Source organism: Notolepis coatsorum (genome assembly GCF_963971535.1).
Source record: "Notolepis coatsorum genome assembly, chromosome: 8".
NCBI lineage: Eukaryota > Metazoa > Chordata > Actinopteri > Aulopiformes > Paralepididae > Notolepis > Notolepis coatsorum.
Window position 1 is genome coordinate 47,698,117 of NC_140172.1, and position 14,480 is coordinate 47,712,596.

At 43.3% G+C, this 14,480-nt stretch overlaps 1 protein-coding gene across 1 annotated transcript in view; it reads left to right on the forward strand.

Annotated features, from left to right (window-relative positions):
- fryb (furry homolog b) overlaps positions 1 to 14,480 on the forward strand; it is a 118,505-nt gene that overhangs the window by 52,904 nt on the left and 51,121 nt on the right. Inside the window, exons 14-24 of the mRNA XM_084320763.1 lie at positions 979 to 1,065; positions 3,186 to 3,357; positions 3,849 to 3,981; positions 5,781 to 5,888; positions 6,876 to 7,002; positions 7,529 to 7,642; positions 7,819 to 7,980; positions 8,444 to 8,530; positions 8,728 to 8,987; positions 9,654 to 9,843; positions 12,801 to 12,925. Coding sequence (XP_084176889.1) covers positions 979 to 1,065; positions 3,186 to 3,357; positions 3,849 to 3,981; positions 5,781 to 5,888; positions 6,876 to 7,002; positions 7,529 to 7,642; positions 7,819 to 7,980; positions 8,444 to 8,530; positions 8,728 to 8,987; positions 9,654 to 9,843; positions 12,801 to 12,925 — 1,565 coding nt within the window. The remainder of the gene's footprint in view (positions 1 to 978; positions 1,066 to 3,185; positions 3,358 to 3,848; positions 3,982 to 5,780; positions 5,889 to 6,875; positions 7,003 to 7,528; positions 7,643 to 7,818; positions 7,981 to 8,443; positions 8,531 to 8,727; positions 8,988 to 9,653; positions 9,844 to 12,800; positions 12,926 to 14,480) is intronic.

Here is a 14,480-nt window from a genome sequence, read left to right on the forward strand (position 1 = left end):
TGGTAACCCCATGCGGTAACAGCTGCGGGAGCCCAACGCAACTACCCCCATTCAAAATAAACAACTACCCCCATTCAAAAGAAACAACTACCCCCATTCAAAATAAACAACTACCCCCATTCAAAAGAAACAACTACCCCATTCAAAAGAAACAACTACCCCCATTCAAAAGAAACAACTACCCCATTCAAAAGAAACAACTACCCCATTCAAAAGAAACAACTACCCCCATTCAAAAGAAACAACTACCCCATTCAAAAGAAACAACTACCCCATTCAAAAGAAACAACTACCCCCATTCAAAAGAAACAACTACCCCCATTCAAAAGAAACAACTACCCGCATTCAAAATAAACAACTACCCCCATTCAAAAGAAACAACTACCCCATTCAAAAGAAACAACTACCCCCATTCAAAAGAAACAACTACCCCCATTCAAAAGAAACAACAACCCCCATTCAAAAGAAACAACTACCCCCATTCAAAAGAAACAACTACCCCATTCAAAAGAAACAACTACCCCCATTCAAAAGAAACAACTACCCCCATTCAAAAGAAACAACTACCCCCATTCAAAAGAAACAACTACCCCCATTCAAAAGAAACAACTACCCCATTCAAAAGAAACAACTACACCCATTCAAAAGAAACAACTACCCCATTCAAAAGAAACAACTACCCCATTCAAAAGAAATAACTACCCCCATTCAAAAGAAATAACTACCCCATTCAAAAGAAGGGGACACTTTTCCCCACATTGTCTGATTAGATGTGAATGAGACCTTACTGCAGTCTACTCCTGTTTACCTTTCAGGTAAATGTTGTTATACTGACAAATGGTATGGCATGGCAGACACTGCCGTCTTTTTTCAAAGAGGAGGTTACATGGTTGAGAGACACACACACGTGCACATGCACACGCACACACACAGACACAATATTTACCAATAACACTGTGTACCCTGTGTTCTGCTCAGGAGCGACTGGATTTTGCAATGAAAGAGATCATATTTGACCTGCTGAGTGTTGGGAAACCTGCCAAAGCCTTCAGTCTCAACCCAGAGGTGAACATGCACGCACGCACACACACACACACACACACACACACACACACACACACACACACACACACACACACACAGAAAGAGTGAGACAGAGACCAGCAATGTGTCCCCTAGGCCAGTAGTTCTCAAACATTTTCTCGTCAAATTGATTCACACCAGGCTGCGGATTTGCTAAAAATGTATCTCCCATCTTAGAGGATTCTTGTTTTAGAGGATTCTTGTTTTAGAGGATTCTTGTTTTAGTTCAAAATTCCATAGCTGTCTTTTCTGTAGTTGAGGAGATAACAATAGAGGAATATACACCCATTATCAGAATAGTCACACATTATATATTCTCTCATTGGACTACCGTCTAGTTAATGACATAATAATAATGAATTCATTAGTAATCCTCATTTGGCTGGGGACCCCTGGAAACCCTTCAAGGACCCCCGGGGGTCCTCGGACCCCACTTTGAGAACCACTGCCCTAGTTGGTGTTAAAATGAAAGTGCATTCCACTTTTTATTTGGCTGGATCATCAGTTCAACATGTGAGGCATGACCTGGCCTAGCAGCTTTGGGACATGACGTGCCACCAGTGTGAGGATACGACCTGTAGGCTTCAGTATGCAGGCTACTGTTACATCATACAGCCAGGCCTGATGGGAGGAATGACAGATCAGATGACACCAGATTACAGTCATCTGATTTAACCAACAAATGGGGACTTTTGCTTTCCGAAGGTTTGCAGAGAAAACAGCTCATACTGTGTTCACTATGAACATTGCGTCATACAGGCGAGAATGTTGAAAAAGTACAACTCTGAACTTAAACTAAATAAAAGTTTAAATGTAACTTTAATGAAAAAAAAATTCAAACATTTTAATTAAAAGGCTGTCTGAAAACTACGGGCGGCTATGTGGCGTAGTGGGCAAGGCGCTCGCCACGAAATGCTGGAGACGCTGGGCTCGTCAGTTCGAGCCCAGCGCTCCACATTTGCTTTCAGTTTAGCTGGTCGTCCGTACTAATACACATTGGCCGTATTAGGGGGTGGGAAACTGATGGGTGGGGATCGGGCATTGTGGACAGCGACTCCTACAGGTCGGTTGGTGCGCCTGCGCAGTAGAATCAGGAAGTGTTGGGGGCAGCGTGAGCCTCCCACGCGTTACTCCTCGCCACTGAGAGATCGAGCTGCGCAGGTGAAAAGATGCGACTGCTGTTACCTCAAGTACCGGAGGGGACTTGTGCTATGTATGACTTAGTCCACATTGCAGCCGGCTTGTGGGAGGCAAGAAACAGCGTCCGTGACAGGGGAGGGTTGAATTGGATGATACGAAATTGGGATGGGAGAAAATATAGAAAATGCGAGAAAAAGTGGATAAAAAAAAAAGGCTGTCTGAAAACTAACTGAAATGGAAGTCACTATTGAAAATGTTTAAAGGGGAACTATCTTACTATTTCTTTCACTATTTGGGCAATTTTACACAATTCCTGTGAGTCTATGGAACACATCTGTAAGTTTTTATTTTTCAAAAAATGCATTGTTTTGTATTTCTAATCAAGTACTGTAGAGCAGCACGTTCTGCCCTTCAAGATTCCAAGCTGTTTTTGGCTGGGCTCCGCCCATACTCACTGCACTGGCAGATCACTTTTAAGAGAGAGAGAGAGAGAGAGAGAGAGAGAGAGAGAGAGAGAGAGAGAGAGAGAGAGAGAGAGAGAGACTACTAATTAATTTTGTGTGTAAACAGCTGAAGGTCTCGGCTCAATAACCGCTTCCGCATTATTTCCACTCGCTGCTCAAATAAACGTATCACAGTTGATTGTGGGCGGGCGGTGGCAGATCAGAACTCTTACACGTCAGAGGTATGCGTAAATTCGAATGGCTTGGTTCAGTGGGGGAGGATCTGGTCTCATCTGAACTGGAGGAATGCGCAAAAATTTGAGACAGACAGTGTTGGTACAACCCCACGTTGCTAGAAAACAATGCAAACCCCTGGAAAAGGCCATTTATAAGATAGTTCCCCTTTAAGTAATGGAAATCGTAAGAAATATAATAATGCATAATATAATACACAAACATATTATGCATATAATACACATTATGTAGTGTACGTGGTCATGTGTTGTATCTGCTTTCCAGCGTATGAACATCGGCCTGAGGGCATTCCTGGTGATCGCTGACGCTCTGCAGCAGAAGGACGGCGAGCCTCCGATGCCCAACACGGGGGCCACTCTGCCCTCGGGGAACTCCCTGAAGAAGAAGAAGACCTACCTCAGCAAAACTCTCACTGAGGAGGAGGCCAAGCTCATAGGTCTGTGTGTCTGTGTGTCGGCTGGTCGGTCGGTCAGTCTGTCGGTTGGTCTGTGTGTGTGTGTGTGTATGTGTGTGTGTGTGTATCACTTGAAGCGGATACTTAAGCAATAGACAGGCCATGGTATGTGGTTATTATGTCATGGCTAAAGGGCATCGCTCATTATACCATGGCTATGAACCAATCGGATTGCTTGATTTGAGCTACCTGCTTTATAATGTATGTTATTGTGTTGTCTCCCTGATTTAGTTGTTTTCTCCAACCTGTATGTCTCTTAATAACTGACTGCATTGCCAATGTTTATGTCCCTTACCTGTTTGTCATTCATGTACAATATCACTCATTTCAGTGTGTGTGTGTGTGTGTGTGAGTGAGAGTAGTTTTTCCAATGTAGCTAAGGGCAGGCCTGTGTGCAACTGTGTTAACTAATCTGTGTTTAAAACAAAGGGTTTCTGCCTGTGTCTCTCTGTGTGTTTCTCTGTCCTCTGTAGGCATGTCGTTGTACTACTCCCAGGTGCGTAAGGCTCTGGACAACATCCTGAGACACCTGGACAAGGAAGTGGGACGATGCATGATGCTCACCAATGTCCAGATGCTCAACAAGGAACCAGAGGACATGATCACGTACGGAAACTAGATACAGAAACGGCAAACTGCACCTATGTAAACTAGATACCAAAACTACAAACTACACCTATGTAAACTAGATACTGAAACTACAAACCCAACCTATGTAAACTAGATACTGAAACAACAAACTACACCTCTCAGGGAAATTCCACCACAAAGCAACTTATTTACTAGATTGAGGCATAACTGATTAATTCTCGCTATGTGGCTAGCTAGAGCAATCTCCGCTCAGAAACATTGGCAGCAAAAGCTATTAATTTGGTAGAGCCAGATATCATAATGATGCTTAACTCTACCCTCACACAATTTTGTCAATGAGCTAGTAATATAGTCTGACTTACAGGATATTGACCATGCGTATAAACCTCCCAAATTCCTTTCTGTAGGATCAGCAATGACAACAAGTCTTCAAGCTAGCAAACTACACTCTCAGGATGAAAAATGTTGACAAAGAAACATCTACTGTGTTTGGTAGAAGTGGCAACTTTTTTGCCTTTGTACATTTCTCCCATGCCCCAATTTTGTCATTATGCCAATTCCCTTCCTGGCTGTTGCACTGCCCTACTGTCGGCCTGGGGAGGGTGTAGATTATCACATGCCTCCTCAAATACATGTGGAGTTCTTTTTCGCCTTACAGCTCAGAGTTTCACTGGGAGAGCGTAGAGGTTCACACTATTTTCCCTAGACCCCTTCCCTGCTGAACAGGCGCTCCGACCAGCCAGTAGGAGTCGCTATTGCAGTGACCAGGACTCATACTCCACCGGCTTCCCAACCGCCAACACTACCCAGTCGCCCCAAGGAGTGGCAACCTTTGACTGCCATTGTCTGACGCCTGCCCTTTTTTCACCTCATTGTAGTAAACCCCTTTGTAAAGCCGGAAGCTGGAGCATGGGCAGTAGTTTAGGGCTATATCTCTGGCCTGACACTATGTACAGAGTTGGCTGTGAGCTAATTTTACTCTGTAGTACAGCAACTTCTCTATAAATACAATAGAGACCCAGAGTGAGTCCTCTTTTAACTAGACACTCAAACTATAAACTACCAATCTACACCTACAGTACAGTATATACAAGCCACACTGAAACTTCAAACTACTCTAATTACAAGTCTAATAATAACTGAGCATACATCCCAGTCCTCCAATTCAAATGTAATTGTATGAATGCTTTGCATAGCAGACATAGCAGCAATTATACTTCTTAGAATGGTTTTAACCAGCCCCGCAGGAACATATGGGGTGATGTACTTTGGCACTACTCAAAGTGCAATAAATATCATGAGAGTGCCGCTTACTCTCTGAAAAGACATCATTATAAATAGCCTAACCAAGAAAACAATTAGCCTTGACCTGGCATACTGATCCAGAACCACCAGAAAATAATAAGCCACTATAGCTTTTCAACCAAGTTAAATTTCATTCAGACCCAAACATTTAGTAATACACATATGTAAGGAATAATTATCTCCAATTTGTGAAATAAACTTTCAGTCGAACTGAACAGTTGATAAATCATGCCCATTTTCTGCATGGTGGCAACACATAACAATAATAAACCATCAGTCTTACCTTGTGCTGCAGTTAACACTCCAAGCGTGTTTTTGCACTCCGGGGTTCATCATGGCATGAATAGCTCTGGTTTGAGGGTACAGCTTGGAGAGATGTGAGGCAACTCACTGTTGACCTCTGGTAAACCCCACCCATTTCTTCTAAATACTTCTTGACATAGGTGTAGTGATTCATCTTTCATTTGAGTCTTATCTTCTAACTCTCTCACTTTCTCTCTCATGCTCAGTGGTGAGAGGAAGCCTAAGATTGATCTGTTCAGGACGTGTGTGGCAGCCATTCCTCGTATCCTCCCCGATGGCATGTCCAAACCCGAACTCATTGACCTTCTCTCACGGTGAGTCAACATGTTAGTGGTCCATGTCTTCATCAAACAGACAGTCATCCTTGTGACTGTAATAATGTCTGTCTCAGTCATCCTGGTGACTGTAATAATGTCTGTCTCAGTCATCCTGGTGACTGTAATAATGTCTGTCTCAGTCATCCTGGTGACTGTAATAATGTCTGTCTCAGTCATCCTGGTGACTGTAATAATGTCTGTCTCAGTCATCCTGGTGACTGTAATAATGTCTGTCTCAGTCATCCTGGTGACTGTAATAATGTCCGTCTCAGTCATCCTGGTGACTGTAATAATGTCTGTCTCAGTCATCCTGGTGACTGTAATAATGTCTGTCTCAGTCATCCTGGTGACTGTAATAATGTCCGTCTCAGTCATCCTGGTGACTGTAATAATGTCCGTCTCAGTCATCCTGGTGACTGTAATAATGTCTGTCTCAGTCATCCTGGTGACTGTAATAATGTCCGTCTCAGTCATCCTGGTGACTGTAATAATGTCCGTCTCAGTCATCCTGGTGACTGTAATAATGTCCGTCTCAGTCATCCTGGTGACTGTAATAATGTCCGTCTCAGTCATCCTGGTGACTGTAATAATGTCCGTCTCAGTCATCCTGGTGACTGTAATAATGTCTGTCTCAGTCATCCTGGTGACTGTAATAATGTCTGTCTCAGTCATCCTGGTGACTGTAATAATGTCTGTCTCAGTCATCCTGGTGACTGTAATAATGTCTGTCTCAGTCATCCTGGTGACTGTAATAATGTCTGTCTCAGTCATCCTGGTGACTGTAATAATGTCTGTCTCAGTCATCCTGGTGACTGTAATAATGTCTGTCTCAGTCATCCTGATGACTGTAATAATGTCTGTCTCAGTCATCCTGGTGACTGTAATAATGTCTGTCTCAGTCATCCTGATGACTGTAATAATGTCTGTCTCAGTCATCCTGGTGACTGTAATAATGTCTCTATGGTTTCCCCCTCTCTCTCTCAGACTGACGGTCCACATGGACGACGAGCTCCGCCTCATCTCCCAGAACTCCCTGCAGAGTCTGCTGCTGGACTTCTCCGACTGGAGGGAAGACGTCCTCTTCGGTTACACACACTTTCTGCTGCGAGAGGTGAGATCTCACACCTCTGAGTGTGTCACGCACAGCCAATCTGATAGGAGAGGATCATACCCTGATAGGAGAGGATCATACCCTGATAGGAGAGGACCATCATACCCTGATAGGAGAGGATCATACCCTGATAGGAGAGGACCATACCCTGATAGGAGAGGACCATACCCTGATAGGAGAGGATCATACCCTGATAGGAGAGGACCATACCCTGATAGGAGAGGATCATACCCTGATAGGAGAGGACCATACCCTGATAGGAGAGGATCATACCCTGATAGGAGAGGAGATACCCTGCAGGATGAAGAGCTGTATTGGATTGAAATGTCGGATCTGTGATGAAAATAAGAAGCGTGCAGACTTTATTATTTATTCATATCCTGACTTCTACTTTTTGAAAACACAAACTTTTGTCTATACCTTTGTGTGTGTGTGTGTGTAGTGATCTCACTTTGTATGCCTACACTCAAAACAGTATGTTGATCTTTACACATGCGTTTGTCTTGCTCTCCCGGCCTCCTTCCAGGTACAGGACACACACCAGGGTCTGCAAGACACATCGGTCAAGCTGCTGCTTCAGCTGCTCAACCAGTGGAGGCTTGCCTTGCAGCTCCAGGGGAAGGTCCCGGGAGGAAAGGAGGTGGGTAGCAGCGCCAAGCCACACTCCCACGCCAGAGAGTTGGATGGCGTTTCTTAGCGTCAAACGACTATCCGGTGCTACTTGTACTTGTATTATCTCCCCTTATAGTTCAGAATGCTGGTAAACATGAAGTGTTTATGATGATGCTGCCCCCTCCTGTGCCCCTCCTCCTCCAGGCCAGTCCCAGACAGGAGCGTAGCCCTCACTGCTCGGTGCTCCACGCTGTCGAGGGCCTGGCGCTGCTGCTCCTCTGCTCCTGTCAGACCAGCACCAGAAAGCTGGCCGTCGGAGTCCTCCGAGAGATACGCGGCCTCTTCACTGCTCTGGGACACGCTGAGGTAACCAATGGAGCGCATTTCGCAAACCTTACTTACTTTGACGTGCCAGTTAAGTTTCTTTTAGCTGCACTGGTGCAATTTCCAAAAAACGGAAATAACAAGTGTATATGATCTAGGCCTGTCCCCGACTAAGGATGTGTGTATAGTCGACTTTGATTGGCCAAAATTTGCAGATTTTTATTTAATTTTTTTATTCGACTGGGAGATTGGCAGTCGACTACGGCTCCTTTTGATCCATTAGTCGACTATTCGACTAGTCGGGGTCAGCCCTAATATGTTCCAAGTCTGGAACTGGCATCGTTTGAAGTATTGGTTTTGGCACCAGGATAGAAAAGAATGGAATGATACATACAAGTACAATGCCCTCCTAGACTGTGCAAGCATCAAATAAAAGATAATCGCTTTTGATTAACTATTTACAATGAGGTACTTTTAGGAACTAAATCTGCCTTTCCCCCTCCAGGACGATGACAAACCCATGATAGAGGTCATGGACCAGCTCAGCCCAGCTGTAATGGACAGCTTTGTTCATGTGGCTGTGTCCGACTCGGTGAGACACCTGTTACTGTGTCGATGTTTGTTTTTAGCAAAATCAGTAATACAATACTAGACATGATTACATGCCTTGTTTTACTGATGTGTACCTTTGTGTCTTCAACTCCTCTCCTTTTCCTTCCTTTTCTCTCCTCCTTTCTCTTCTCCTCTCATCCTCCTCTCACCCAAATACCCTCCTCTCCTCCCCCTCAGTCCACCCTGCCGCTGAATCACCACGTGGACCTCCAGTGGCTGGTCGAGTGGACGGCCCGCCTGGTGAGCAGCTCCTACGACGTGAAGAGCCCCAGCCACGTCTGGATCTTTGCCCAGTGTGTCAAGGACCCCTGGGTCCTGTGTCTGCACAGCTTCCTGCGTCAGGAGCACCTGCCCAAGCACTGCCCCACGGCCCTGAGCTACGCCTGGCCCTACGCCTTCACGCGGCTGCAGCTGCTGCTGCCACTAGTGGAGCCCAAGTACGTGCTCTCTCTCTCTATCTGAGGACACACACACACACACACACACACACACACACACACACACACACACACACACACACACACACACACACACACACACACACACACACACACACTAGATTATATTTAGATTATTGGATTATTAGATTATATATTGCATATATTTAGCATTTAGCATTTTGTTTTTTTTAGATTATATATTAGATTTAGATTATTAGATTATATATTGTAACTATATTTATTGTAGGGCCAATATAACTGAGAGGGCATACATACCCTCATTTCGCACCATGTTGCCCATATGCGCATGCCCAGAGTTCATTATATTGTATATTGTTTACACTGCCTTTTTATTCTATTTTTATTTGTACTTCTCCCCTGTAGCCTACTATTATTCTGTGACCTGTACCTGTATGTCTTCTACTACCTGTACCCCCCCCCCCCATGCTGCTATGATACCTGGATTTCCCCCAAGGGGATCAATAAAGGAATATCTTATCTTATCTTATCTTATCTTACACACACAGGCTGAACCACATTATTTGTACACATTCAAGCCAGGGCTGTCCTCAACTGATATATGCATTATGAATGTTTGAAATATTTCTGACACCGCTCATTCATTCGGTGTCTGTCTGCGTGTGCATGTCCTTCCATCTACAGCAGCCCAGTGAACGCTAAGAAGACCAGCACAGCGGGCTCTAGTGACGGCTACATCCCTCTCTGGAGGAACTATCTGATCCTGTGTCTGGGCGTGGCCAAGCCCAGCATCATGTCCCCTGGTCACCTCAGAGCCTCCACACCCGAGATCACCGCCACCACACCCGATGGCAGCGTCACCTATGACAACAAGGTGTGTGTCACAATCATTCCATCTACAGTATCTAGTGTTTATTATTGTCTATTGTGTTTGTTTGTTTGTTTGTTTGTTGTCTAGTATAATTGTTGGTGTGTCAGTGTGTGTTTTTCTGCTTTCTTTATTGTTGGTGTTGCTTCTGAACAAACACAGTGAGATGCGCTGAAGTCTGGGGAAACACTTTTTATACTCCAACAAAGAGCCATAAGGATAGTTCACATTGCAGGTTATCGTGATCACACAACCATATTATTTTTAAAGTCAAAAACATTCAAGTTAAATGATCTTGTGGAATTTAAAACAGCACAATTAATGTATAAAGCAAAAGGTAATGTGCTTCCAGGAAACATTCAATAACTGTTCTTTGATAGGGAGGGGGGTTATTATCTGAGCGGAGAACAAAATGTTAAAGTTCTTAGTGTACGTACTACCATGAGAAGACACTGCATCTCAATATGTGGAGTGAAACTGTGGAACAGTCTGAATGTGGTGCTAAAGCAATGTCCAAATATGAGACAATTCAAACTGAATTATAAAGAAATTATGTTCACGAGGTACAGGGATGAGGAAGGGAATTGACATTCACGGGTGTTTACATTTTTTATACATTTTTTTCATGTTTTATAAGGTTTTAAATTAGTACACTCATTGAGTAGTGGAAAAGGGGTAGGATTAATTAAGTGTATACTTCTTCCTACTCCTTTTCGAATTTTTCTTTTTCTTTTTAATTTAATTTCTTCAGATCAATCATTTGTTTTGATTTTATATTGTTTGTATTTATTTATATGTCCGAAATAAAGATTTCAATCAATCAATCATTTCAGGCAGCTACTGTCAACAAACCATTTAGGTGCATTTAAAATCTTTAGATGGGAGACGTTTTAAATAACATTATCTGTCAGACTGTAAATTCAAGTGTGTACAAGGTGCTCTAGATAACATGCAGCCACTAGAGCACCAGCATGTCATTTATCCTGCATTCCACATGGGTCAATGGTGTAGTAGGGAGGGGATACAACATACATTTTTTATTAATTCGATTTTTTTTTAAGGAATTATAAGAAAGCGTATTGCTGCCACACCAGAAAATGTTTTATATACGTATCACGTTATAACATAAAGGGTTCACGTTATAACGTGATAACTTCTTGTTTTAACATAAAACGTTTCACGTTATAACGTGATAACTTCTTGTTATAACATAAAGGTTTCACGTTATAACGTGATAACTTCTTGTTTTAAGATAAAACGTTTCACGTTATAACGTAAAATATCTGTATCACGTTATAACATAAAGGTTTCACGTTATAATGTGATAACTTCTTGTTTTAACATAAAACGTTTCACATTATAACGTGATGATAACGTCTTGTTATAACATAAAGGTTTATAACGTGAAACCTTTATGTTAAAACAAGAAGTTATCGTGTTATAACGTGAAACGTTTTATGTTCAAACAAGAAGTTATCACGTTATAACGTGAAACCTTTATGTTATAACGTGATACAGATTTTTTTTTTCTTTTTCTGGTGTGGCAGCAATACGCTTCCGGAGAATTATGAAAAGAATTTCCAGGGGAAAAGCAATACTTATTCTGCCCCTTTCTAAAAGTGCTGTGGATGTTTTTAAACAATTGCTCTATATAACGATGGTATCTAAGGCAATAGAGGTTGTGTACTTTCAGGTGAAGTACAACATTCACAAATGATTTGGACTCGCTGCTACACTGTCCCTCTCAAGGTGTGACATCTCACATGGGAGATGAACATTCTAATCATGATTTAACAATGGCCACTGAAAGGGTTAAAACCTCTTCAAAATAGATATATATATAAATATAAATAAATAATCTTCTGAGGGGGTTCACATACAGCTAGAAGCGCTATTAGCCCTTTCACTGCCACACTACAGAAGGTTAACCTTTCACTACCACACTACAGATGGTTAAGGGTTAACCTTATGTAGTGTGGTTGTGAAAGGGTTAACCCTTTGTCGTGTGGCAGTGAAAGGGTTAGAAGGAGATGTCAAGTTAGTGTCATAAATCACACATATCAAAAATCATAAATCGTGAAAGCTTTCAAATGTAAACAAATTCATGTGATCTCTTGTTACGGGAGATCAACAATGGCTGCCATTGGCTTAACCTGTCAATCAATGGGGGACATTCATAAAGCTGCCGAGACACCATTTAGGTTTGGTTTCTCCAAGACACGCTCTGCAACGTGCATAGATTGTTGTCCTTCCACGGTCAGAGGCAGCCGGCTGTCTTCCAGCCACTACTCTCCTGTGTTTGGCTAAACCATACCACTGCCCTAAAGCCTGTATCTGCCTTATTCACTTCGCCACCACATTGGTCAAGTTTGGTCTAATGTGAGGTACGGGCGTGGAAGTGCCCATTCACTTCAATGTAAAAACCTTAGCTATAAAAATTCCACTTCAAGAAGCAAAATAGTCAAAACAACTGGCAGAATACACTATCTGCCTCATCGCCGGCATGCTGCTAGCTAGCTAAGCTGCACTAATGTTAGTTGGTTAGGACGGTAATGGCTAGAAGCCATCATCCACATTACAGCTGGAAGAACAAGGCTCTGTGCTCGTTGCACTCTTGGAGAAACCAAACCTAAACGGCAGCTTTATGAATGTCTGCCACTGTCACGGTTGGCGTGGATGTTTTTGAGCCACTAAAATTTATTGAATTAAAGCAAACTCGTTTCATTACTTATTTATTTTAAATTGTGTCCGACTAATTGACTCCCATTAATTCCAGCTGCAATTCTGGTCCCATGTAGAGGAATACTTCCTCATAAAAGCGAGACATACTGTGGGATACATGGCAACCGTTCCTCCTATGGTGCTTCTGGACATACAGTGGGTCCATGCTGATGTGTGTGTGTGTTACTGCTCAGGTGATAGGCACACCCTCCATGCTGATGTGTGTATGTGTTGTTGCTCAGGTGATAGGCACACCCTCCATCGCCTGCCTCCTGAAGCAGCTGGTCCCATTGATGAGAGCTGAGAGTCTGGAGATCACAGAGTCTTTGGTGCTGGGCTTCGGACGAACAAACGCCCTGGTCTTCAGGTATGCGCACGCACACACACACACACACACACACACACATACACACACAGGCGCGCGCACACACGCACACGCACACACGCACACACACATTTAGAATCTTTATTTATGTCCACATAAAGACAATGTTTAAAGGACACAAATATTATCAGTGCACTTGTACATTGTGGGTTATTCTGATACAATCGTGCCCAAATTGACAATGGCAACCAAAGTTACACACACACATGGATGATGAACCTGACAATCAACACACAGCTCATGGATACAGATAGCAGCGTCTTCTCCAAATTGCCCGGCTGCCAATAATTGCTGACACTGAGAAATATCTCTCTAAATCACACACACACACACACGCACACACACACACACACACACACACACACACACACACACACGCACACGCACATGCAGCATTCGTCAAGTAGCTTCAACATTGCTTTTCCATAAAAAAGGCCATCAGTTGTCAACATTCATTCAATGTTGAATCAAAATAAAATGTTCAACCTCGACCAAAACGATGGTTGAATGATTGAATCAATGTCGCTTTGCTATCCGGGACAGTAATACTGTGCCACAATTGACTTAAAACACATATGCATGCTGACTGTTTCCAAGGACTCATTACAATCTAATCTTAAATGGAAACTAGATTGAGTGTAGATTTAAGTGTATACTGGTGTGTATTTTGCTAGATAAATGAGGCCCATTGAGTTAGATAGGTGGGGGCATTAGGTCAAAGACTGAAGGGTGTGACTTACAAGATAGATTTCCTTATATGAGAGATTTAATGAATCTTGACTGGTTTTCCACGCTCCCCTCCTCCATGGTTTCCTCCTCTTGTCTGCATTCTCCTGATACCTGAGATGTGTGGCATACCTCGCTGGCACCATGAGAGAAGAAAGGAACGCTGCGCTGATGCAGGAAACACATTCTGCAGGGAAAGAGGAGTTAGGCCGCTGAGAGATGGGAGCACAATATACAACGTGGTTTTTGAAATTTGAGCAGCACAACATGGACAATTATTGTCAATAACTGTCCTGTATCCACGGAGAGAAAAGATGAGCAGTTAAAGGCCTGATCTGTAAACCAAACGTGAACAATTGGGTATCCCCACCACCTAAAAAACAAGACGGATGGAGACATGTTTTCATTTCTCTAGTTGATTAACTGAGCTCTTGATACAAGGTGTTATGGTTTGTAACCGACCCCAATCGCACAACACAAGACAGGTATGAGAGTAAGCCAAAACAGGGCATTTATTCAATACAAACAAAAGGCGGCACTGTCCCTTTAAGGGAAAACACAAAAACACTGGAGTCAAAGAAAATAGGGAAAAATGTGGCACTGTGCCTTTAAGAGGCGAGCAGGCTAAGGGGCTAAGGCTAAGGGACAGGGCCAGGGCAAAATGTCAGGGCAGGACCAGGAGCAATGGAGAGGGGGAAAAGGGACAGAGGCCCGGGGAGGCGGGCTGGAGACAGGGACAGAGAACAGGGTTAAGGCCTTGGACAGGGCGAGGGCCAGAGCTGCTTACAGGGATGGCAGGGTTCCGACGGCG